Raw genomic sequence first — 27,930 nt, forward strand, 5'->3', positions numbered from 1 at the left:
TTATATGGGTAAGGCATTGGGTTTGAGTCCTAATGCACCGTATTGATAATGATAATAATAATAATAATAATAATAATAATAATAATAATAATAATAATAATAATAATAATAATAATAATAATAATAATAATAATAATAATAATAATAATAACTAAAGAAAAAATAATGTAATTTTCATGAAAAAGTATGAAGCTTGTCCCACTTGATTTGCTCCATTCTTGAAGTGAATGTGATAGCAGTGCATGATAAGTCTAAATAAAGACAAGTGGTTGACCAATGAATGTGGGCGTGCGAAAGGCCAAAATAATAATAGTTATCACTATAGTAATTATAAAAAAGGAGAAATTCTTTGAAGAGAATGTGACTTGTGATAAACATTGAGATTGCATACTCATTCCTGAAAGTGAATATAAAAATATAGATTATGCATAATAATGTACTTGTGCATAGTTGGATAAATACTACAACTCACCTCTAAGGGAGGTTTGAGACAAAGAAAGATAATGAATATTATTGTGTAGTTACATGAATATATCATTGGTCGCATGCATATGATACACCAAAAATATTTTGTCATGCCTTATGAAAGTTATTAAAAGCAAAATTAAAGCAAGAAATTATTTTACTTGTGATGATTTTGAACATGACAATTATTATGATATGATTCTCTTTGTGAAGGAGACATTCATTATATGGATGGTGTGACAAAAGATCTTGTAGTACAAAAGCAGTTAAGAGCTCTGAAAGAACTAATTTGTTACTACCCGGATAAATGAAATTGTTCATGACATTAATATTGTAGTAAATCTCAAAAGAAATATTTTGATTTACAAATATATTAGCCAAAGTGGTTGGCATATTGAGACTATAAATGAAAAGAATATTGAATATCTTTATATTACTATAATCATACCGGGTAAATATAAAAGGTTACCTGACTTTTCTTCTATTTGTACTACACAAGTATAAGCATTATGATGCAATCATAAGCCACAAGTAAACTAGAGGTTTACTGAAATAAATATTAGTTGACATGACCGGTTGACCATCTCGGTTCAATTATGATACGAAAAAATTAATTGAGAATTATATTGGCATATATTGAAGAAATATAAGATTCTTCAAGAATTATCTTGTGCTGCTTATTCTCATGATATACCAGTTAAGGTTGAGATTGAATCCCTTGATTTCTGGAACGAATAAAAGGTGATAAATATATGGGCTTAGTCACCTTCCATGTGGACCGTTTACTATTATATAATTTTAATAGAAGCATCTATTCTATGGTCACATGTGTATTTGTTATCAACTTGTAGTTTGGTTTTTGCAATATTGATTGCTCAAATTACTAGAGCACAGTTCTAGAATATAAATTATGATGATTTATCTTGATAATACTGGTTTAAATCCAAGTTGGTTTAGCAGAAATTGTATGTCTCAAATTATATCTAAATCATTTGTTATGAGAACAAAATTGCCAAAATAAAATTTGGTATGTGATGTATTATTTAATATACAACAGCACTTGTACGTATCTAGCCAAGTTATGATAAGTTCTCCCTATCACAATCGGTTCAGGGTCAGGAACCAAATAATTTCCATCTAGAAATATGAATGTACTATATGATTTAATTATTCCACCACAATGCACAAAGATGGATCCCCAAATAAGGCTAGGGATATGTGTTGGTGATCTCAACAATAGGGGGAGAAAATGGGCAGCTGAAAAAGTAATGCATGTAATGAATTATTATGAGTACATCGAAATCCTCGTACGAGAAAATGTGCACTTGAAGTTCAAGTGATAATTCATTTGAAAATATTGCTAGGCGTATTTGCTGACCCAAAGCTAAATGTCATGTTCAGCTGCTAATGCTCCAAATAAAATAAAGTTCATAATGAATAGAGTCCATGGCATGCATAAAGCATAATAGACTAATCGATTCCAAAGATAAAACTCCTTGAAGAAGGAGATGAGCAAATGTTCAAGATGGTCATAATAAGGAGGCAAGTGCTCTAGAAGAGCACCACGACATAACACTTCATAAGACCTCATGGGAGAGGCTCAGGTACCTGAAAATAATAAGATAAAGAGATCTCAATAAGTTATGTCTTTATTGGGTAATAGTAGAACCGATATAAAATGATCGTCAACGATATTGTTAATATAATGTAGCGCTCAATATTATTAATATTGACGAGGATCTTGAGCTCAAATCTGTCATGAAATTTGGACAGATAAATGATTGGCCAAATGAAAAATACGCAATGAAAATTGATTTCACATGAAAAATATGAAGTTGGACGGATAGTCCCAACACCTGAAAGTATAAAGCCAGTGGAGGTATAAATGTGTTCTTGTGCGGAAAAAAAAAGGTCAAGTCGATAGACATAAAGACGACAAAGATGACTTGTGTCACAAGAAGATTTGTAAATATCCTGGCATTGATTATATAGAGACATGTTCTCCTGTGGTGGATGTCGTCATTTCAGATTTTAATCTGGCAATACAAGAAAAATGTAATATGCGTATTATGGAAATCATTGAAGGATTTAAATTGTTCTAAAGCATATTAAGGTTTCCAAAAAATTTATTAAATAAAGCTTCAAAAATTCTTATACGGATTGAAACAATCAGGGCGCATGTGGTATAATCGCCTGAGTGAGTACCTGTTGAAAGAAGGGTACAAGAATAATTCAATTTGTCCTTGTGTCTTTATAAAAAGATCTAGATCTAAATTTGTTATAAGCACCGTGTATGTTGATGATTTAAATATCATTGGAACTCATAGGAAGCTTCCTAAAGCAGTAGAGCTTCCTAAAGTAGTAGACTATTTAAAGAAAGAATTTGAAATGAAAGATCTTGGAAAGACAAAATTTTGTCTTGGTCTACAAATTGAGTATATAAAAGATGAAATTTTTGTCCATCAATCAACATACACTAAAATGATTTTAAAGCGATTTTATATGGATAAAGCACATCCATTCCGACCTCATAAAAATAATAAAGAGTTTCTTGGTCCCGGCGTACCATATCTTAGTGCAATTGGTGCACTAATGTATCTTTCTAATATTACAAGGTCTGACATAACTTTTTCAGTTAATGTCTTAACAAGATATAGCTCTACTCCTACAAAGAGACATTGGAATGAAATCAAACACTTACTGCGGTATCTAAAAGGGACTACCGGTATGGGATTATTTTATAGCAATGATTGCAGTCCTGATCTTGTTGGTTATGCCGATACTGGGTATTTATATGACCCACAAAAAGTTCAATCTCAAACAGGCTATGTATTTACATATGGACTTATGGAGGCACTACCATATCTTGGCGATCGACTAAGCAATCAATCGTGGCTACTTCATCTAATCATGCTGAGATAACTGTTATTCATGAAGTAAGTCGAGAATGTGTATGGTTGAGATCTATAATACACCTTATTCGAGACAAATGTGGTTTGAAGTGTGACAAACTACCCACAATTTTGTATGAAGATAATACAGCATGCATAGCCTAGTTGAAGAGAGGATTCATAAAAGGGGATAGGACAAAGCACATTTCACCAAAGTTATTTTTCATAAATGATCTTCAAAAGAATGGTGATATCAATGTGCAACAGATCCGTTCAAGTGATAATATGGCTGATTTGTTCACCAAATCTCTACCGACGTCAACCTACAAGAAACTAGTGTACAAGATTGGGATGCGAAGGCTCAAGGATGTGAATTGATGCTCTCATCAGGGGGAGTTAATACGCGTTGTACTCTTTTTTTCTTACAAGGTTTTGTCCCACTGGGTTTTCCTTGCAAGGTTTTTAACGAGGCAACCAAAAAGGCATATTTCTAAACATGTGTACTCTTTTTCCTTCACTAGAATTTTTTTCCCATTGGGTTTTTTCCTAATAAGGTTTTAACGAGGCACATTATCTATGGACATCCAAGGGGGAGTGTTATAAGAAAAATCAAATTATGGTGGATATCTACTCTTCCTCCATGATCTTCTCAAATGCTTAATGACATATTCAATAACATATTTCTATACTTAATGATATATTTTTTTCACTTTTCATGCCTATATAAAGGCCTTGTAATAAGTAAAAAAATACACACAATTGAAGAAGAAAATCTCTTCCTTCTCTCTATTTCCATTTCTTGTTTATGTTTTACTAAATTGCTTTTATTTCATAACAACAGGTCTTGTTCATGTTTTACTAAGTTACTTTTATTTTATAACAATGACGAGCATTTAATTCTAATTTTTGTTTTCTTATTTAAACCTTTACCTCCGTTAGAGGATATTGTGAGGGTTCCTTAACTTTTGACCTACCCCATCTACCTGTTAATGCTGGAGTTTCTTATACTGAGCCAATTCTCTCTCTCTCTCTCTCTCTATATATATATATATATATATATATATATATATATATATAAAGCCAATTCTCCCGTAATTTCCATTTTTCTTTTGCTATTTTTGGTTTTTCTTTCTTGTTTTTTTTTATATGACCAAGAAATCGTTTCCCCACTTAAATATCATGCTTAGTTCGCGCACGTTAGATCTAAATCACCAATCTCTCAACCTCTGCCATCCTTTGTCACTTGACTAAAGTCCTGACTCCTGACCGTTTCTTCTTCTTTACTTGTTATCTATTTTTTTCCTTTAAACTGCTTGTCCAATAAAATAATAGTTTCTAAGCAATGGTGCGCAAAAGTAGATTCTAAGCAGATTCAATGGATTCAACTGAATTCATCTCTGGACTCTGATGGTGTGATGCTAAAAGGTCAATAAAACAACGATACTTAAAACAAAGAATGTAATAGAAAGTGGAAGACCGTGAAAGTGTAATGAACTCATGAGTGGATTTCCATGTCTCATTCTTTTCCAATGTAGAGTAAAATCACGCAATTCTTAGTGAAGAAGCTAACAATTTCAATATTTGTTATCACTATGTTCAAATAAAAATAATCGGATGAAAACTAATGCCGCAATTTTTTTTAAAATTTTTTGAAAAGTAATCAAAGATAATATATATGTATGCACTAAGCCCGTGCATCAGGCATAATTACAGGTTGTGCAAACCCTCTATTGTGTCTAGCATTCCATCTATATCATGTTCAATTACCAGATTGCACCAAAAAGCTAACAAAATAATATATCTCAGCACCAAAAAACTAATGCCGCAAAAATTATAGTCCTTCAACTCTTCTAAGAATTTGCCAAGTCGAACGTTAGGAATTGCAATGGATCAGGATGCGCGGAGGTGGGACTGTGCAGGAAATTACTCAATTTTGAAGTCCTCCCTCAGTGCCATCCCAATTCTGGATAAAAACTTACCCGCATCAAATATTTACCCTAATGCCGATTGCTATTTGCGCCAAAAAGGACAAAAGCAAAGTTCTTCACAATACAAGTGTATATAGAAAGAAGAAAAAGTCCAAACCACACGTCTCGGAGATTCAATCCAAAACAAAGCGAAATTTTTAACCAGCTAGGAAATATGAACAAGAAAGCAGTCTTTTTTTGGGTAAAAAACAAGGTTAGACATTCGGGAATGGCAGAACAAGAAGAGGATATCTTCAAATCTGTTCAACGAAAATGCACACCCGCAGTAAGCAAGCAATTCTATCATTTAATCTTACACATCAAGCTGCAAAGCTTCATCAGCAGTTATCCTCGCCACCCAGTGATCTACGAGCAAGACAAAAATTGAGTATCTCAGATAAAAGATAAACACTGCTCTCCTACTTCTTTCCAAGCAGCTATCAAAGCAAGAAAAATTTTGTGCTTTCATCATTCGGTTGACCTAAATATATGTAGGTTAATGCAAAGTGCATAGCTAATAGGGTATAAGAAAATAAAGACTTCACAAGTGCAACTACAGAAATGTTTCAACGTTCATTCTCCTGCAAGAAGAAATGGCAAACCTTTGAATTTTAAAGAAGGGAAAATACATAATTACCCCATTGGAGTTATCCCATTTTACCGATTGCACCCTCACACTTTGCGGGAGTCCTATGACCCCCTTGCATTTGTTAGAAGTGTAATAAGTGTACCATCCTTTGAGCTGATGTGGCACTTGCTTTGATTTGCACGTAATGTCCGAGCGTTAAAAGTTCTAAAATTTCATTTTTTTTTATTTTTTATTTTCTTTTATTCACTTTTTTTGTTTCTCCCTTATTACTCCATCCGCCATTTTTACATCCCTGGCTAGCTTCTGCCCTTTCCTTTTCTTTTTTCTTTTCTTCTGCCTTTTTTTTCTTCTTTTCTATCCTTCTCTATTAATGCCTTTTCTTTTTTCTTTCTTTTTTCTTTTTCATCTTAGGTTTGTCTTCATTGCTATATTACTCGCCGGAAAAGTTGGTGATTCCGGCGAGAAGCAAATCTTGTTTTTGTGTGTAATGACCCGACTTATTATTTTGAACATTTACTCTCCTTCCAACTATTTGAAGTCTTGAATAGCTTCATATGATGTATTATGACGTGTGTGAATCGTCGGTTTTGGTTTTCAAGTGTTTCGGGATTAGTTCGAAAGAATAAATTCCACGTTAGAAGCCTTAAGTTGAAAAGAGTTGATCGGAGTTTGACTTTTGAGCAGAACGACTCCGGAATGGGATTTTTATAGTGTCAATAGCTTCGTATGGAGATTTCAGACTTAGGCGTATGTCCGGATTTGGATTTGGAAGTCCGTAGGAGAATTCAACGCATTTTGGCGAAAGTTGGAAAATGGAAGATTTTAAGAAAAATGTCGACTGAGAGTTGACCTTGATGTATCGGGCTTGGACTTCAATTCCGAAAATTTGAATAGCTTTGTTATGTCATTTACGACTTGTGTGCAAAATTTGTGGTCATTCCGGATCGATTTGTTATGTTTCGGCATAAGACCTAACTTAGAACGAGATTATCTACATATATATAAGGTGTTATGTGATGCACAACCTATCAAATAAAAGATCTTCGAGTCTAGTTTCTAGCGCTTCAAACCGTTCGTCATTTGGACATTTCTACAAGAAGTTATGACCAAATTACCAAAAAGGGGCTGGCAGTGAAGTGCTGCCATAGCATCCGGGGCAGCATCCGAAACCCAGAAATCTGGGCCTATAGATACAATTTCGGGGTTCATTTTCCCCACTTCATTTGGACGAATTTTGGAGCTCTTCTCCGCTCTCTCAAGACCACCAACTCCTCTCTTCTTCAAGGTAGCAATCCCCCATTATCTTGATGTGAAATTCCATTATTTCTACACTAGTATTGATGAAATCTACATATAAAATACTTAGATCTTCAAGAAATTTCTTCAAGAATTCAAAGGAAGGTTTTGCAAGATTTCTTCCAAAAAGGTAATCCTACACCCTTAGACTTACATGTATGGATATATTATGGGAATATGAGTATCAATTAAGTATTAGAACTTATGGTATGGCGATTGGAAGCCATATGTTCTCAATTTAAATACATGACCATTGTAGAGATTGAAAGGTGATTATATTTGATGAAATTTTGTTGGTTGGGTGTGGATGGATGGTCATGTATGTGATGTTGGAAGTTATGAATTGTTTAAGAATGATGGTGGGATAAATTATTGGTAAATGGTAGTAGTTGGATGAACTAATTCTATGGTTAAGATATGTAGAGATTCATGCCTACTAGGTGTTTGATAAAATGCCTAAATGACCAAAAATCTAGAAACTTGTTTACTAATATTGGTGCAATTGTTTTGCATTGTTATAGATTGAAATTTGTTTAGTGTGGTGGACCATCGTAGTATTATTAAGGGGTGAATTTCAGATTTGAGCCGTCCGAAGGTAGCTTCACTCACGAAGATCATTTAAAACATTGACTTAGTTTCGTCGAGGTAAGTGTCTTGCTTAACCTCGAGTGGGGGAATTACCCCTCAGGTATTGAGTATTATGTGCAAATTGTGTAATTGAAATCCATGTACGCGAGGTGACGAGTACGTACTTGGTTTATATGTGCAAATTTCATGGATTAAAAATCCTTAGACGCCCTTATGTATTAAATTGGAAAGTATAAGACAAATTAATGTAATGACCCGACTTATTATTTTGAACATTTACTCTCCTTCCAACTATTTGAAGTCTTGAATAGCTTCATATGATGTATTATGACGTGTGTGAATCGTCGATTTTGATTTTCAAGTGTTTCGGGATTAGTTCGAAAGAATAAATTCCACGTTAGAAGCCTTAAGTTGAAAAGAGTTGACCGGAGTTTGACTTTTGAGCAGAACGACTCCGGAATGGGATTTTTATAGTGTCAATAGCTTCGTATGGAGATTTCAGACTTAGGCGTATGTCCGGATTTGGATTTGGAAGTCCGTAGGAGAATTCGACGCATTTTGGCGAAAGTTGGAAAATGGAAGATTTTAAGAAAAATGTCGACTGAGAGTTGACCTTGATGTATCGGGCTTGGACTTCAATTCCGAAAATTTGAATAGCTTCGTTATGTCATTTACGACTTGTGTGCAAAATTTGAGGTCATTCCGGATCGATTTGTTATGTTTCGGCATAAGACCTAACTTAGAACGAGATTATCTACATATATATAAGGTGTTATGTGATGCACAACCTATCAAATAAAAGATCTTCGAGTCTAGTTTCTAACGCTTCAAACCGTTCGTCATTTGGACATTTCTACAAGAAGTTATGACCAAATTACCAAAAAGGGGCTGGCAGTGAAGTGCTGCCATAGTATCCGGGGCAGCATCCGAAACCCAGAAATCTGGGCCTATAGATACAATTTCGGGGTTCATTTTCCCCACTTCATTTGGACGAATTTTGGAGCTGTTCTCCGCTCTCTCAAGACCACCAACTCCTCTCTTCTTCAAGGTAGCAATCCCCCATTATCTTGATGTGAAATTCCATTATTTCTACACTAGTATTGATGAAATCTACACATAAAATACTTACATCTTCAAGAAATTTCTTCAAGAACTCAAAGGAAGGTTTTGTAAGATTTCTTCCAAAAAGGTAATCCTACACCCTTAGACTTACATGTATGGATATATTATGGGAATATGAGTATCAATTAAGTATTAGAACTTATGGTATGGCGATTGGAAGCCATATGTTCCCAATTTAAATACATGACCATTGTAGAGATTGAAAGGTGATTATATTTGATGAAATTTTGTTGGTTGGGTGTGGATGGATGATCATGTATGTGATGTTGGAAGTTATGAATTGTTTAAGAATGATGGTGGGATAAATTGTTGGTAAATGGTAGTAGTTGGAGGAACTAATTCTATGGTTAAGATATGTAGAGATTCATGCCTACTAGGTGTTTGATAAAATGCCTAAATGACCAAATATCTGGAAACTTGTTTACTAATATTGGTGCAATTGTTTTGCATTGTTGTAGATTGAAATTTGTTTAGTGTGGTGGACCATCGTAGTATTATTAAGGGGTGAATTTCAAATTTGAGCCGTCCGAAGGTGGCTTCACTCACGAAGATCATTTAAAATATTGACTTAGTTTCGTCGAGGTAAGTGTCTTGCTTAACCTCGAGTGGGAGAATTACCCCTCAGGTATTGAGTATTATGTGCAAATTGTGTAATTGAAATCCATGTACGCGAGGTGACGAGTACGTACTTGGTTTATATGTGCAAATTTCATGGATTAAAAATCCTTAGACGCCCTTATGTGTTAAATTGGAAAGTATTGGCAATTATTAAATCCTCTATTTGTCATGCCTAGATCCTTGTTTGTTGAAATTGTTTTTACATGATGATTTGGTGTGATTGCCACCTTGATTTTTATGTGAAATATTATTTTGTTGAGTTGTTCACTTCCGGATATTTTGTTAAGATTTTTGTACACATTATGGTTGAGCCATGTGCTCTTTATTGTAGAAAATAATGTATTGTTGATTTATGTGGCAAGTTGTAATATTTGGGCACTTGATGTGCAATTTGTGATATGTTGAAAGATTTGAGCACCTGATGTGCAATCTGTGATATGTTGTAAGATTTGAGCACTTGATGTGCAATTTGTGATAAGTTGTAAGATTTGAGCACCTGATGTGCAATTTGTGATATGTCGAAAGATTTGAGCACCTGATGTGCAATCTGTGATATGTTGTAAGATTTGAGCACTTGATGTGCAATTTGTGAAATGTTGTGATATTTGGGCACTTGAGGTGCGACTTGTGAAATATTGTGATATTGATACGCATGCGGTGAGATAAGGGTGGCTTGAAACGCGTGGCTAGTAGAGGAACTACTAGAAGCCATGCGGTGATATAAGGTCAGGGTGTTGAAAATGCATGCGGTGAGATAAGGGTGGCTTGAAACGCGTGGCTAGTAGGGGAACTACTAGAAGTCATGCGGTGAGATAAGGGTGGCTTGAAACGCGTGGCTAGTAGGGGAACTACTAGAAGTCATGCGGTGTGATAAGGGTGGCTAAAACGCGGGATGCTATTTCGGAAAAATGATTTCTTTAAAAATTTAATGTGAAGGCTCCCGCGGTGATATAAGTAAATGAGATATTGTGAATTTATTTATGATTTGGGACTACGAGGCGGTACCTCGGGAGTGCCCTGTTGATATTTCTTTATTCATGTTCTTGCCTTGGGTGATTTGGTTTTATTTAATATGTAAATTCTTGTCTTCTTCCGTGGTGTACTAGTTGACTTTATTATTATGTGTTTTGTGCTCCTAGTTGTATTGTGTAGACTTTGGCTTTTTAGCACGAGACTCTGAAGAAGTATATTTCTAGTTTTTCTTACTGATTTTCGATGATTGAGTTGATTTAAATAAAAAAGTTATTATTATGTTTTAAATTAAATAGTTTTACAACCAAACCGGTAGTTTATCTGATGCTTTGATATAAGTGCAAGGATATTTTTTTCACCCAAATGATTTCAAAAAAATAAAATAAAATAAAATTCAATTCTTTGTTGATTTCTTACTTGATTTAAAAACTTTTAAATTCACTTTAGTGGAAATAAATTGATCATGTGGATCTTATATACATTGAGGATATTGGCATGTGAATTGTTCGTGTGATTGTGATATGAAATGTGGGCACGAGGTGCTGTGACTAAATGATAATGATATTTGGCATGTGAGTTGTCTGTGCAGTTGAGATATGAAATGAGGGCACGATGTGCCGGAGAAATATAATGATTTAATAATGGGCTGAGACCCATATTTATGAAAAATATGAAATTGGGTTGAGACCCGTATTTTTATTATTATGAAATGAGGTGTCACATGGTGACTTTTTAATTGAAGAATTATATTCAAAATATTTATTTGGAAGGATTTCTTTTTATTTAGAAAGTATTATATGAAAGAATTGTATTTGAAAGATAATTATTTGAGGAAAATTATATTTGAAAGAGAGTTAATTGGTAGAATTATATGTGAAAGATATTTAATTGAAGAACTTGATTTAACTGGGTGTAATTGTATTTATTAATTGTTGAGCGATATTAAATGGTGATCTTATAGTCTTACTGTGCATATCATTGGTTGTTTTATGTTGCCTTGTTGTGATATCACTGATTGAGTTGTTGTTATCATTGTTAGTTATTTTCCAGTACCATTGTATACTGCTATATTGCACAGGGTATTAGACTAGTGAGTGTCTTGACTGTACCTCGTCTCTACTCCATTGAGGTTAGTCTTGATACTTACTGGGCACCGCTGTGGTGTGCTCAATCTACACTTTTGCACATTTTTGTGCAGAGCCAGGTATTGTTATCGATAACAGACTTGAGCAGAGTTAAAGTGGGGTCTTAAGGATTCAAGGTAGAGCTGCTTGGTCGTCGCAGTTCCTTGGAGTCCTTTCATTTCATTGTACTGTTAACTTGTAATCAAACAGTATTGTATATTCGGTTCTCGTGATCATTCTATGTATTCAGTTAGAGTTCGTGACTAAGTACTACCAGTCTTGGGAGGTTGTATATTGTAATTATTTCCACTGTTAGTTTTGGTTACTTATTTAATTAAAAAAAAATGGCTTCAAAAATGAAATGGAAATCGGCTTACCTAGTCTTAGAGACTAGGTGCCATCACGACGCCTGTGGTGGGATTTTGGGTCGTGACATTGTGTTTTCTCCTTTTCTTTTACTTTTTTCTTTCTTCTTTCCTTTTTTTTTTTTTTGTTCTTTCTTTTTTTTCTTCTTTTTGTTTTCCTTTTTTTTCTTACAATGTTTCTCACCGGAAAAAAGGTGATTCCGATGGTGCCATCTTTCTGATAAGTCATCTCCACCATTTATTGCCCCGTTCCCACAGATTTAGAAGATCATTTTCACGCTAGTCAAAAGATGCTCATAAAATTTTATCTTTTCTATTATTTTCAGGCAACCTTTTGATTTAAGATAAGAGTTTCTTGATGGGTGATGGGTATCGACGACGAGGAGCAGGGGGCGGGGGATGTTACGGGTATAAGGGGGAGAAAATGGTGAAGCAAAAGAAAGAGATAAAGAGAAAGAAAATGCAAAAGAAAAAATAAAATAAGACAAAAAAGACAAATAAAAAGGTAAATTGAAAAAAAAAAATGAATTTGACAAGTGGCAAGCAAGGATTGGTGTGTAATTTGAACTTCTTTTTTTATTCAAACTGGGATTGGCTTGAAAAGTTGGTACTTATTACACTTCTAACAAATACAGGGGAGTCATAAGAGAAGTATGAGGGTGCAACTGATAAAGTGCGACAACCCTAAAGGGGTAATTATGTATTATCCCTTTAAAGAATGCAAGATCAATGCCCAGATATTCCACTATGCATGTTCGTTTCCGCCTCATGTGATGCGATTCTGCTGTTGCCCACTCAGGCCCGACATTCCACCTCTACCTCTACCCCTTCCCATCGGCGGTTGCATACCTTGTTCACGAGGGTGTGCCGTCGATAAAGAAGCTGTTGTTGATCCCACTGGCGGCATCACGCCACCCATACTTCTCACTGGGCAAAAGCGCATGATATGATCAGGCTGCCCACAAGAATAACACAAATCTGAGCCCTGGCGGCAACGCCCAAAATAATTCCTTCCACATCCGCCACAACGTGGCATCGGGGATCTCATCCTGCTAGTGTCTCCACTATTCTGCGAACTCTGCCCTCGAAAATCCCGACCCTGACCGGAATAAGTGGCCCGTTTTCGATACTGGCCCTGGGACTGTGACGGCACATTGGCCACCGAGCTTGGTGACTGCCGAGGAAATGGGGATCTAAACCCGCCTCGAAGCTCTCCCGTATCTCCCGTGGACCGGGCCCTCTTAGAGACCTTGGTCGTGCTCTCGAGCAGCTTGCTGTAGCCTTTTGCGATCCTCTATGTTCTGTGCGTAGGCCTGAATACGAGTAATATCCATAATCGAGTTCAGAGAAGTTGTGGTGCATTCATTTATCAGATGCGACCCCAAACCGGCCATGAAGCAATGCACCCGGTCACTCATCTCGGCCACCACCGATGGAGCATACCCAGCCAAGGAGTTAAACTGCATGATGTACTCCCGGACGCTCATATTACTTTGCTCCATCCGCAAGAATTTGTCTTGTCTAGCCCGGTGGAGTTCAACAGGCATATACTGTTGCAAGAATGCCTCAGAAAATTTCCTCCATCCCGCAACTGGGGCTAGAGGTCCCCTAGACTGTTCCCAAGTCTCATACCACACAACCACTATATCCCTCAACCAGTAAGAGGCAAGTTCTACGGACTCAGTATCAGTGGCATGCATCACTCGTAAGGTCCGCTGCACTTGATCTAGAAAGTTATGAGGATCTTCGTTTGGATATGTTCCTGTGAATACCGGGGGGTCTACATTTATGAAATCTCGAACTCTTGTACTGATTGCTTTATCTGAAGTGGCAGGGGCCTGACGTTGGGCATGAGAGGCCACTAACCGAGTTAACAACTGCGCTGCACTTCTCATATCTAGATCCTGTTCAGGCTCATCCGGGGGAGAAATATGAGGGACATTAACTTCTCTATGTTGTTCCGGGGGTGGTGGTGCTGTCACCAAAACCTGTGTCCCAACCTTATCGTGGGGTCCATGTTGACCCATCAGGGCAGGCGACACCTGACTGGTACCTTCTCCTGCTTCTTCGTTCAATCCTTGGGCAAGTGCTTGACGTCTCGTGGTAAGCATTGCTATAAACACAAGCAAGATGAGAATTAGAAGCGAATACTTATGACTCAGCTCTATCACACGATCTAGATTAGAAAGAAGGGTATTATTCATCCAGGATATCTTGTAGCCTCCTGTTTATAAGATTGGTGCACAACATACTCATAAACAAGACTCTACTGGATACAGCTTGCAGACATCCTAGGATACGACCGGCTCTGATACCAAATTTGTCACACCCCAATCTTGGAAGGTGTGACCGACACACGATGCCCGGAGGCCCGTGCGAACCGACATCCGTGCTTACATCCTTCTTATTCATAAAATTTGGGCCGTCGAGGCCTCCAAATAATAGTCACCAAAATTAAGATGTGTGCAATTGATTAACAAAAGAAACATTGACATTTTATCATGATTATCACTGTCACCAACATCGTCATACTCGACCATTAACACTAGTCTGCAAGCCTCTAAGAGTACTAAAAGAGATATACATATTACATCACCTGGTCGGGACAGGGCCCCACCGTACCCAAAACGTTTATGATATCTGCTTCAGTACCTATTGACTTCTGAACGGATACTCTGAAGGAGTGAAGAGCAACAACCAATCAGCTGGAACAGCACCCTACGGGGGAGGGACGCCACCGGGTCTATCTGCACCTATGGGCATGAACACAGTGACCAAAAGAGGAGGGCATCAGTACGGAAAATATACCGAGTATGTAAGGCTAAATATAAAAATCAGAGATATAACATAAGAGATATGAGGGCATGGTTTCAACCTGGTACCGGGGACGAGCTACCGAGGGCATAAACTATAAGAACTATGAACTTAACAACATGCAAGCCTTAAAAGGGTTAAGCCACTCTGGGGGTTATACACTGAAGTTAATATAACATTACTTAGCCCTATTTTGGAGCATATCACTTCATATCGTACCCGGCCTCGTAGAGGACTTGGTAAGTTTCTTTCTTTTATCATATCGTATCCAGCCTCATGAGGTTTCGGTCGTACCCGGCCACATGAGGGCTTGGTAGTGTCTTATCTTACATTATCTCGTACCCGGCCTCATAGAGAGCTCGGTGGTACCCGGCCACACAAGGGCTCGGTAGCATTTCACATCGTACCCAACTGATCAGTGGTTGCACAATAGGTGTCGTTCCCGGCCGTCTATAGCGCGGCTCGGTAAAGTGTAATGGATACATACACATACAAGTAAAACGTAGAATCAACTTCAAGAAATATTAAGTTAGACTCATAACTAATTATACTTCCCGACCTCAGGATACCAACTGGGAACATTTTAGACTTGAAATAAATGCTACCAACAAGAATGTACAAGAACATAGCAACATCGTTGAGAGGGGTTAGAACTACCAAACCTTACAATGCAGGAGTCATTTAGGAGGAAGGAGGGACTTACACTAACTCGTGCCAAGAAAGAAGGTTGCCCTACATACCTTTGTTGAAGAACTAACTACGCTTCTATGGTGATTAATTTTGCCACTAACGAATCTTCAGAATCAATACCACCAGATGATAGATGTTACGACAACGATTCTCAGTTTCTTCAAGCTAAATCTTAACATAACCGTCTTCTAATTCAATTTAGGCTATTTTGGAACTTCAAAGGAGATGTGAGAACGTTTTTGGTGAATTATAGGGAGTGATACTCCTGGAAAAAATAAAGAGAATGAGCCTTACTGCATTTATATATGTACACCAAGCATTGGAAATTCCGCCGCTCCACATGCAAAATGGGTCGCCCCGCTTTGGCTGTCGTGCCGGGGGGAGACAGCTAGCGAAATCTGGTCGCATGCAGTTGCCTCCTCTGCTCGGTAACGCGTCACCATCTGATTGGTTGCGCTTAAACCTCATAGATCCTCCAACTTCATATGTGGGGTGTAACATCTTTACGTGCCAACGCTTCAGCAGATGCGAAGAAATTTATGTGCACGTCTTCCTTATTGGTGCCATGATTAGCAAATTTACAGTTTCTTGGAATCTATTGTAATGTTATCATCTGTTCGTTGAGCTACTAGCTCAAAGACGCACATATCTAACATCTGCCTGCAACACCTCCTAACCTAAAAGAGTATAAGGAACTATGCTCCAGAGTTTCTCTTAGGCATAACAAAGCTAATGCCTTAATGGGGGCATCAAATAGGCAACTTAGGCAATGAGCAGAGGCAAGAAGGAAAATGAGGAAATGCCTATAGGAATAATAAGACAGCAATCACTGCATAGCATGCAATTATGGAAGTACCACTACCACAAAAAAAATTTGGAAAACATAGTTAGAGATGTGTCCATTTCCTTAGAGAGGAGAGAATGTAGTTAGTTATGTGCAAAGCATCCGACTCTCTAGTCGGGTTTACTTATATAGTCCGCCAGCTGTTACATGCTAAGATGATTGGGCGAGTTGTATTCATTAAAAAAAAAGATGATTGGACGAGTTTTGGGTAGGGTTCTTATACAGTGCTCAATGTGCATGCATCAAGCAAATTGCCCTTCTTTCACTGGCATATGTAATGTGACTAATCAGATATATATACATCCACTGTGATGAGTCCATAAGAAACCTTTTTCTTCTACAGGTTATAAGGGAGTCTTTCAGAAGTCTTGGAAGAAATGAAGTTCAAGAATGCAGTGATTAGAGAAGGAACGGGACAGCTGATGTCTACTCTCTAGCAATTACAACCGCAGAAACAGTTCAACTTAGATGAAAAATAGACATAGTACGAAGATGAAATCAGTTGTCTGAGCCTCTCATTTCCTTTATCAACTCCACTGAGCTAGGAACACAGCACTCTACCTTCATCCTAGCTCAATGGAGTATATAAAGAAAATGAGAGGCTCATACAACTGATTTCCTCCTCGTACTAAGTCTAACATGTACAAGATATTATGAATTGAGAACCTAAAGAAACAAAAAGTTCAGAGACATAATTACAGTACATATACATTCTTAGTTGCTCTTTTGAAATATCTTAGTCCATAACAATGACCTAATCTGATTACAATGACCACTTTTAAGGATATCACATTCAATTGTTGTCTCAATCTGCTAAAGTTTTCTTCTTCACATCCAATGGCTCTCTATGAAGAAATAATCCAAGGTGACATTCATTTTAGCTACAATCAATTTAGTTACTACAAACATATTAAAAATATATCACATGCAATCAGAATAAACCACTTTTAAATTTCACACCCGAATGTTGTCTCTGTTGGTTAGAATGATTTCTTAATCAGAGACGTATGCCGTGTAGAAGCTATGGGTTCAATCGAACTCGTAACTTTCATTCATACCCTGTGTTTTTGCCCAAAAAATCATTAAATATGTACAAATAATAAATTTTGAACACATTAAAATAGATGAGATGTGGCAGAATTGCGAATATGAACCCATAAAGTTTAAATCCTGGATCCGCCTCTGTTCTTAATCACATAAAATGGTTGTCTATATCGCGCATGCAGTTAGATGAGTTCGGATAAATATTTTCTATCCACTACGGTCTTCGCAAATTGATCGGTTGCTTAAGAAGGAAACACAATGATAACAAAATATCATAATTGTCCAGCATCTGTGTGGGATAACCGAAATTTTAGTAAACAACATTACTGCACAATTTACTAACACGGCAAACAGTTATTACCTGGAAAAATCATATATCTGCAGAAAAGGACGAATTTTTACCTTACAAAAGGAGAAATGCCACCTGAAACATCAGAATTCATTTCAAGCCAGCAACTTTGTACCTCAACTTCATATTGTGGTTTTCCTGCCAGCGTTATTGTGAATACAAAGCTCAATCCACCAATATCCTCACCAAAAAAAAAAAAAAAGAAGCAAAGACAACTATGCCTCAATTCAAAGCTAGTTCGGTTCTACAAAATTCATACAGAAGATGAAATCCAAATGTTACAAATGTTATTTCTTCCTTTCTAATTTATCAGATGTGTTTGACTGAGCGGAATTTAGGGAAGGAAGACAAACTTTTATAATTTGTGATCTCATTAAGCCATAAATATTTATGTGACTAGAAATCATCTCATTGAGTTAAAATATGAAGTTTAAAGGTAAATTATTTCTAAATATTGAAATGTGCCATTTTTCTCGAGATCGACTAAAAAGGAAATACTATCACATGAGTATACTACAACTCAACTAGATCCCAAACTAGTTGGGTCCACAATCCATACAGAACCCAAAATCCAACTACTACTCAATCCCAAACTTTATTCATGCATACAGCATACCTGCTCAAGAACCTTAGCAGAACTCGTTTCCACCAATCTAGCCAAACTATCAAGCTTAACAAGCATTTTATCATACAAATGCTCCAATTCAACAGTATAATTTGAAGCATCTGAGCCCATCAACTTGTTCAATCTCCCAATCTCAAATCCTTCAGCACATAAATCCAACTCCTTCTGATCCTTCAAACCCCTTTTAATACTCAACAAAGATTCCACCTTTTCATCTTCAGCCATTGCATTTGGACCCCTTAAGTCACATGAAATTAAAGGAAATGGTGAATTAGGACTAAAAGAACCATAATGGGATCGAAAAGATGGACCAATGTTGATAATATCTAAACTTTTTGGGTCGAATGAATCAGTGGAAATACGGTACTGAAAAGCTTTGTACTCGTGGGTATGTATCAGCTGTTCATGAAACGGCGTCGTTAACAGAAGGAACAAAGAGGGGGGCAGAGAAAGTAAATACGGAGCATTTTGAGGGGTAAAAGAGTGAGAAGCAGAGGAAGTTAAAGAAAGGGTAGTTGTAGAATCCTTTAAAGAGGGTCTTAAAGGGGTTTTTCGGCGACCGGAAAACCAACCAAGAACGGCGGCGGAAGGATCATCAAGCTGGTGTAAAGGGAGGGGAAAGTGGGAAGGGATAGAGAGAAAATCGGTGATAGTGGCGGTACGAATTGGGCCGTCGTCGGAGGCGATGGTTACGGCGGTGGAGGTAGTGGCGGGGTCGTCGGAAAGAGGGATGGTGGTGGAGAATGACACGTGGCCGAATAATAGGCCGTGGATGTCGCCGGAGGATGAGAAAAGACGGTGGAGGATAGAGGCTAAAGTAGTGCCGGAGATTTGAATCTTGTGTATAGAGAGATCATCCATGATTTGCTGAAAAAATTTGGGTGAAGCTAGAAAGTAATAAATTGGTGGTGACCAAATTGGATACAGAAAACGGTTTTTGTATTTTCAAAAGAAACAATGCGACCTGTAATCTGTATATGCAATACGATTTGTTTTTTTTTTTTGGTATCGCTCCAATTTTATTGGATATTGAGTCAGTCACTTCAATCTAATCTGTGTTAATTTGTATTTGTGTTGAGTTTCTTTTTTAGAATGTTCCTAAAAGAATAATATATTTTTAATAAATTTTTTGTATTTCAAACTTTTTAATATATTTTTAATAACTAATCTTAGGGTAGTGTAATTATATTAATAAGAATAAACGTTTTGATAACAACATAAATAATATTCAAAAAATATTTTTGAATTGTAAAATAAAAAATTAACAAAAAAAAGTTTCTTAAAGATAATTATTGTTCGTATTTATATTTAGGGCTTTGCATCAACTACAAACTTCGGGTTTAAATAAATTTCTTTTTTAAAAAGAGAATAATCACTCTATTAAAAGAAATTCTTATTATATCCTTTCAAATAAAGCCTTACGATGTATCTTAGTAGCTCGATTGGTTGGCTAATTAAAAGAAATTCTTATTGGTGAGGATTTGATTTCTACTTTATAATCGGCTTCCCATTTCCCTTCTCCTACCTCCAATGTAATAAATAAATAAAAAATGAAGCATTGCATGTTTCAAAAATTTTGGTTATCTCAAAGAAAATGAAACAGTAAAGAAAATAAACAGGTAATAGGCCTATCTCACACTACAACTATTTAGATGAGAACTTTTTAATCAATAGGCATACTGTTTGATTCTTAGCATAATGTATTCATTTTTGTTGTGATTTAGCCAATGTAATATAGGTAGAAAATATTAATAAAATTTTTTAAATATTTTTATTTTCGAAATACAAAGGGAAAAAGGACGAAAAGTCACAAAAAAATCAATTTATAGGCATGTGGTACATATGTTACATCCTCTCTTCCGCAATTTCATGTATAAAATTTCTACCATATCTTTCTTTAAGTCTCCTAGCAAACTCACTAATACTTCGTTGGTCTTCCATAATTTATGAACAAATAATATAAAGTTGCTAGAAAATAAAATTTTCTTTTGCTGTCAGAGTTAAATTCGGTATCATTAATAAAAATCATCTTCGCCCTCTTCCCCGTCCCTTCCTCATCATTGTCAACGTCTGATTTGCTTTTGAGTCGGAGAACTGTTAAATATATTTGTATAAAACATGCAATTCACTTCTCAAATTTATTTAGTAAAGAGATTCCTTTGCAAACATGATTATTCAGTGATATTCTATTACAAAACTGTCTATAAAATTTTAGTTAATTTTAAAGTCCTAAATCTTGGGCAAGAGATTTTTTTTTATAAAATCTTGATTTAAAATCCAAAAATATTAAAACTTTCCAATATCCTTAATATTACAGCATAGGGTTCATGCCTTTGTCACTGAAAGTTAGAAACCAATTCCAACTAACTAAGCTAGAGGCAAATAACTATGCTCCAAAAGAATGAACCCAATAACTAAAGTTTTAGGAAATTTAACCTTGCAAGTAGAGGTTGGACTCCTCAATGATAAAAGTGCATATCAGTGTAGATAAGTGTTTAAAACTAATAAGATCGTGAGACAGATAATTAGAAATTTACAACAAACTTTATGTTTTCGTAATTTGTGTAGTCAACCAAACCAAAGTTTCTGATATGAATAATAAGATTTAGAATTATACACATAAGCACAGTCAAAGACAAGTGATTGCGTTCCTTGCATATTAATTTTTATGGGAATAATAGGGTGGAGTTATTTGTGTTGCTAGAATTAATCGGTTAGAACAAAGACTCCTAAACTAAAAAGAATTCTAAGTTCGAACTTTTCCTACTTTGATTTTTATTTATTGCTACTTTTCTTTACAAATATGGTATATCACATAGTGCAAATTAGAGAAAATTTAACATATTAAATCTAATTAATTTCAAATGCTTAAATATTAGGAAAATAATTAAAAGGCTATTTCTAAATATTAAAAAAATAATCAAATAACTATTTTATCCAATGTGAACTCTTATTTAAAAGGATAAAAAGGGCGAATGATATTTCGATAAGGGCCTTCGTTCATACGCATAAAGATTTGGTGTTATTTAATCATACTTTAATTATTAAATTTATATAAAGTAAAACTTTAATGATTTTAAAGTCCTAATTATAAGGACTTCTTACTTAATTCAAATAAGCAAAATTTAATAAGTAATAAATCTGATTTAATTTAATACTCCTAAATATTAGTTAGGAGAATAATCAAATGACTATTTTGTCTAGTATGAACTCTATTTTAAAAGGGTAAAAAAGGCGAACGATATTTCGTTAAAGGTATTCGTGCTTTTACGCTACTGGTCATAGGGTGCATGCTTTACGTGTATCTCACATATCAATAAATATATTATTTAAAAAAATAATAAAAATATTATTAAATAATGTGTTTGAGTTATAAAATAAAAATTAAAAAATAATTTAAATCCTTAAAAATGATGAATCTCTTTTAACTAATTTAATTTAAAAAAAGGAAATCTTGTCTCGCAGAATTTTCCAAATGCGTTATTATGATTCCTTAAGACTTTCTTGGTAAATCAAACAACAACAACAACAACAACAACAACAACAACAACAACAACAACGACGGCCTAGTGAAATCTTACTAGTTGGGTTTGGGGAAAGTAGTGTGTACGCAGATCTTACCCCTACCCCGGGGGAGTAGAGAGGCTGTTTCCGAAAGACCCTCAACTCAAAAAGACGAAACATAAAAATACTTTACCTCGATTCATCAAAAGTTTAATTAAAGTGACAAGCATTCAACTTAGTTCATAATACGCTAGATTTGAATAATTTTTCTTTGGACTCAGTTTAACATATCTTACCAAGTTAATTTAAACTTCTAAAAGTTATTTTTATATTATGATTTAGCTGCTCATCTCATAGTGATTTTATTTGATTCTTGTTAATAATTAATATTCGTTTGTATAAACTTTATCTCAAATTGAGTTCTTTTTCAAGTACACTCAAGGGTGTCATTAATGACTTACTGTAATGACTCGACCAGTCATTTTGAATATTAGACACCCATTACCCTATTTGATATTTCCCATAGGTTCATTTGATGATATGTGACTTGTAGGGACGGGTGATTTGGTTTTTGTGGGGTTCGGGAGTGAATTGGAATATTTACACTCTGTTTGGATCATTGTTACCCATTTGTTTTAAAGTATCGTATTGTATCGTATCGTATTATTTTATGAATACAACGTTTGGATAGATTGTATTGTTCGCTGTTGTTAAATAATATTTTTTATGTTTGGTTTGACTGTATCGTACTATACTATAACTGATAAGTTTACTAAAATACCCTCAATTATTTTAAATATTAAATTTTTAAGAATTACGCATAAAGATAAGTAAGGGACAAATTGGTAAAGGGAAGAACCCGGTGGTTGATAAAGAAACAAAGAAAGAAACGAAAAAATAAAGAAAACAGGGTAGAAAGGAACAAAGAAACAAAGAAAGGGCCGAACCTATTCTTGTTATCTTTGACCGTGGAGTTGGCAACGGCAGAACCAGTTATGAAAAAAAAAAAAAAAAGACGAAGACAAAGTAAGTTATAGGTTGGAGGTTTGGAAGTTTAAAAAAAGGTAAAAGGTAAAATAGAATTATGGAGTAATAAATTAGGGCATAATTGAAAAAAAAATAGGAAACAATCCCACCACACCAAATCGGCTGTTTCAAAAAATAGGACTTTTCATTATTCCGAAATAATGAATTTAACAATATAATATAATTAATTTTAACTAAACAATCAAAACAGACATTGCTTTGCGATAACAATATAATACAATACAATGGGTAACAACCATCCTAACAAGCTGTTAATTTCTATTTGAAAACTTTAAGTTGTAAGAGTTGACCAATCTCGCCACTACTTCGCCGAGGTTAGTCTTGATAATTACTAGTATATTGGGTCGGTCGTACTCATACTATACTTGTGCATATTTTTATGCAAATCCAGGCGTCGGCTAGCAGAGTTGAGGAGTAGATCATTGCAGTTCTAGGAGACTCGAGGTAGTGCGACATGTTCATCCGCAAACCTCGAAGTCACCTTTTTCATGTTTTAAGATTGTTGTTTACGTAAGATAATATTGTATTTATTTCAGACTGTTGAATTTTGATATTTTTAGAGCTCATGTACTCGTTGATATAAGTTTCTGGGGCATTGTATTACTGTGACGCATATTAGTGCTGGTTTTAGACTTATTTATGATAGAAATATTTATTAGACTTGTTATATTTCTTCATTTCTATTGTTCATTCGATTGTCGTGTGATTGGTTCGCCTAGCTGGCATGTTAGGTGTCATCATAAGCATTGGTGGGATTTTGTATCGACAACTTGATATCAGAGCCTAGATTGCATAGGTCCTACGAGTCATGAGCATCTCTAGTAGAGTTTTGCGGATCGGATGGAGACGTCTATATTTATTTTCGAGAGGCTATGAGACATTTAAGAAACTTCACATTCTTTCATTCTCTACCATGTGATTTTGATTTATCCCGAAATTTAAATTTTTACCCTTTTATTCTCTCACAAATGGTGAGGACATGTGCGTCAGCCGTAGCTGAGCAAGAATTGGATTGTCGGGTTGTGGTGGCCACTAAAGGTAGAGACTGAGGCAGGGGCAAAGCTAGAGCCCAGACTAGAGCACGTGCAACACCACCTACAGCTACTCACGCTCATGCAAGAGCGGCATTAGTTGAGCCACAAATAGCTCCGGATAGTGAGTAGATTCCAATTCAGGATGAGTTGGTAGGACCAGCTCAGGTCTTAGAGGAGTTCATTGCTATCCCAATGTATTAGTAGAAAATAAACCCACCACGTGGACTAATATTACAATGACATGTGTCATGAAAGTTAAAACAATAAAGATGGATGATGTGCAAAGAATATATGAACAATACCCAAGGGATCACTTATGAAGATACTATGCATGCTAGTCTTAAAGTTGAATAGAAGAAAATAGGTCAATGTTGATAATCAAGACCATTGAAAGTCACATATGAGGAAAGGTCAATAAGGATTGCGAATATGGAAGGAATCAATAAAATCCCTGATTATATGCGATTTACCCTAATTGCTTCAACGGTTACAAATCACTTATGTAACAGAATTAATACAATAAATGTTGGTAACATGCAAGATCCAAATAAGACAGATCGTTACAAATTGTAATATTATTTAAACCCCCTTTTCATAACTTGTATCTCCATCGAGAGAACTGCTAAATTATATTATTAATTACCAATATTCTTACTGATTTCTATTATTGAAAGATTTGTTCTTTCCTACTGGAAGAAAGTAGCAATCATCAATAAGATTTCTATTCCCTTATTCTCTTAGTTTTATTCTTTATTATTATTATTATTCCTTTTTCATGTCAATCATATTTGGAAAAGTGAAGTAAATTGGTTGTTAGAAACCTGAATTATTTTATTTATTTATTTTAACTACCAAAACTATTTTTTTGTTAAATAAATTAGTTTCATTATCGAGAATTTAACAATCATTCCACTTTCCATTTACACACTTTGTCTTTAGCAATAAATTATGTCTGGAACTGATCAAATTACTTAGCAGGGGAATAGGCAAAGGGATCGCTCCTACACCATTCACTCATATATTCCCCACAATGTTCACGAGACAACTCACCAGTCAGATATACTAATCATAACACTGAGCAGCGAAATGAAGAGCAATCAAGTTCACAAGATGACTTGAAGCAATTTATTGCTTAGCAGATCGGTGAAACTTTACGTGCCTTGACAGGTGGTATGCCAAGTATAGTTTAGGCTCCACCACCAATTAATACAATTGTGGAAAATCCTAGTTCAGGTCTTGAAAACTCTAAAAGCGGAGAAATTCTAAATAGTTCTTGACCTGGAGGTTCAGGTACGCCAAATAATTTTGATTTACCAAATCTAGTGCTAACCTTGCAGAAATAACTTAAGGAACAAAATAAACGGATAGAACAGATATCGGGAGTACCACCGGTAATTAAAGGTGTGGATATGGACATATTCACAACACTTGTGGAAACCAAGCGCAAACCATTACCGATACCAAAGAAGTTTAAAATGCCACATATTCCTAAGAATGATGGAACTTTTAATCCACGATATCATGTGACTACGTTTACCACTGGAGTTAAAGGCAATGATTTGATTAAGCAGAAAATTGAATCAGTGTTGGTAAAGAAATTTGGTAAAAATCTTACAAAGGGTGCACTAACCTGGTATTCTCTTTTACCTGAGAATTCAATTGAATCGTTTGTTGAACTTGCAAACTCATTTATTTGCACATCCGGGGAGCTCAAAAGGTAGAAAATAGAATGGAAGATATCTTCAAAGTAAAACAAGGAAGTGCAGAATTGCTCAGAGAATTTGTGGATCACTTCCAATAAGAAAGGATGTTGTTGCCTTACGTACCTGACAATTGGGCAGCGATGGCATTTGCAAGCAACTTGAACGAGAGAAGCTCAGAAGCCACGAGAAAATTGAAGGAAAGTTTGCGAGAATTTTCGGCAAACACTTGGAATGATGTTTATAATAGGTATAGCATGAATCTTTGAATAGAAGAAGATATGGTATCTCAATCAAAGGTGGAGGACAGGTTCAGATCTAGAAGATCAGAACCAGAACAAAGAAATAGAAGAAATAGGTACGAGCCTTACATGGGACCAGAAAAGCAAGATCACATGTCAAAATCGAAACAGGCACGATCTGATCAAAGGTCGAGGCTGAAGGAGGTAGGTTCCTCTTCTCGATTCGGAAAGGAACAAAATGTGGCGAAAAACAACGACCAAAATTCTCGATCAAAAATATCAGATTTTAATTTCAATGTGAGTACTTCTGAGTTAGTAGCAGTGATGTTGGATATATTTTTATATATTTTAATATTACTTTACCCATGTCTTAATCACTTTTTAGTGCTATTTGATCTTTAAAATGCCCAACATGTATTAGTTATTGGTTATATAACTAATTGAGTTGTGTGTGATGATTTAGGGTGTTTGGAGTGCAAAAATATGAAGAAAAAGGTGTTCCAACTATAAGAGAAGAGGTTAGATGCGTCGCATACAACCTAGGAAAAATCATATTTGGTGCACCCCTAGTAGTGAAGTTGGGCCAAGGCATCCGCCTTAGCATCCTCACCTGGGCACAACAGAGATGAAGGAACAAAGGGTGGATGCGAAACATCCACCCTAGCATGCGAAGATGAAGAAGTGGAAGCTGAGGCGGATGCGAAGCATCCACCCCAGCATCAATCCCTGAAGCTGAATCGGGTTAGAAAAAGGAAAACTTAAACCCATGACCCATGTACGCATTATATAAGCCAAAAATATCTCTTTTAGGTCATCTAATATACTTGGAAGGAGGAAAAAACCATCACAGAGTTTGGAGATCTTGGAATTCATCTTGAGTTCTTCTTTATCCCTTCTTTTATTGATTTTTATGTATTCTTGAAAATTATTTGAGATTTTTACCATGACTATGTGTGGCTAAACACTTTTATTCTGGGGTTATGGTTTTACATGAATGTTGATATTCGAATATTGATATGATGAGTTAATTTATCATATTGGGTTGTTTATTCATATCCTGAGTTTAATTATTTTACTGCCTAGCTAACAGTGAAATACTATGTACGAATCTTGAGTTGAACGTGAAAGAGGTAATTCTTGATTGCAATAGGAATGAATAGAGCGCGATCTTAAACCTAGTCATTGGGGAATTGATTTGCGAATACATATAGAAATATATCTGTCGTGCTTAGCCAATTGTGCAAGAGATTGTTAATGCGTTCCTTTTATCTCTAATCTCATAGGAATATAGGGTTTAGAATAAATTGAATAGGCTAGTAGAAGTTGTCAAATTTATACTAGTATTATTGTCCTTGCAAGTTAATAATCCAGATAAATTAATAAGTCGAGTTGATTGAAGAATTCAACAGGATTGTTACATAACCATGACCCTGGAATATTATTTCTCATTGAATTACAATCCTTCATATTAAGTGTGATAGTTCATTAGTTTTTTCGTTTACTTGCAATTATAATTAGTAGAATTAATTAACAACAACCACCGTGAAATTGTTCTTGACTCGATAAATTAGGATTCACTTGATTTGGTTGATAATTAATCACAAGTCCTCGTGGGAACGATACTCTACTCACTCTTTATTACTTGATTGACCATGTATACTTGCGTGTGCGATTTTGTGCAACAAGCAGCGTTAAGAGGCATGGGTGACAAAGTACGATGGCCCAAATAAATGAGGTCAGATCCTAGCAAAAGAAGCCAGGAATTTTGGTGTGAATTTCATAATGATCATAGGCACAGAACATTGAATAGTAGGCTCCTACAAGTAGAAGTTGACGATCTGTTGAAGAAAGGTTATCTCATTGATCTGTTTAGTAAGAAAGTTAAGCAATATTATATGAAAACCCCATCACCAAAAAGGACAGTTAATGTAATAACCGGGGTGGGGTGGGGGGGGGTGAGGGAGTTAATGGAGTAACATATATATCGGCAAAGAGAATAGTTAAAATATCGGTGACTCACGGGAAATGAATTCGGCAAGT

General features: G+C 35.6%; 1 protein-coding gene across 8 annotated transcripts; it reads right to left on the reverse strand.

The window, feature by feature from the left end:
• Positions 1–1,723: 1,723 nt before the first annotated feature.
• On the reverse strand, positions 1,724–19,379 carry LOC104116065 (uncharacterized). Of its 8 annotated transcripts, none has more exons than XR_011409822.1 (4): positions 18,355–19,379; positions 17,792–17,876; positions 14,650–14,750; positions 5,397–5,689 (listed from the first exon to the last, which is right to left on the reverse strand). XR_011409822.1 is itself a non-coding variant. In XM_070181666.1 (3 exons), the coding sequence occupies exons 1-2, from the start codon at positions 19,222–19,224 to the stop codon at positions 17,829–17,831; spliced, it is 918 nt and encodes a 305-aa protein (XP_070037767.1). In that variant the 5' UTR covers positions 19,225–19,379; the 3' UTR covers positions 1,724–2,073; positions 17,792–17,828. The 8 variants fall into 8 exon arrangements, 6 of the variants coding, with proteins under 6 accessions (XP_070037767.1, XP_070037766.1, XP_070037764.1 ...); XR_011409821.1 differs by having other exon boundaries at positions 14,594–14,750; XM_070181666.1 differs by lacking the exons at positions 5,397–5,689; positions 14,650–14,750 and adding an exon at positions 1,724–2,073.
• Between the last annotated feature and the right edge of the window lie 8,551 nt (positions 19,380–27,930).

This window comes from Nicotiana tomentosiformis, chromosome 7 (assembly GCF_000390325.3).
Source record: "Nicotiana tomentosiformis chromosome 7, ASM39032v3, whole genome shotgun sequence".
Taxonomy (NCBI): domain Eukaryota; kingdom Viridiplantae; phylum Streptophyta; class Magnoliopsida; order Solanales; family Solanaceae; genus Nicotiana; species Nicotiana tomentosiformis.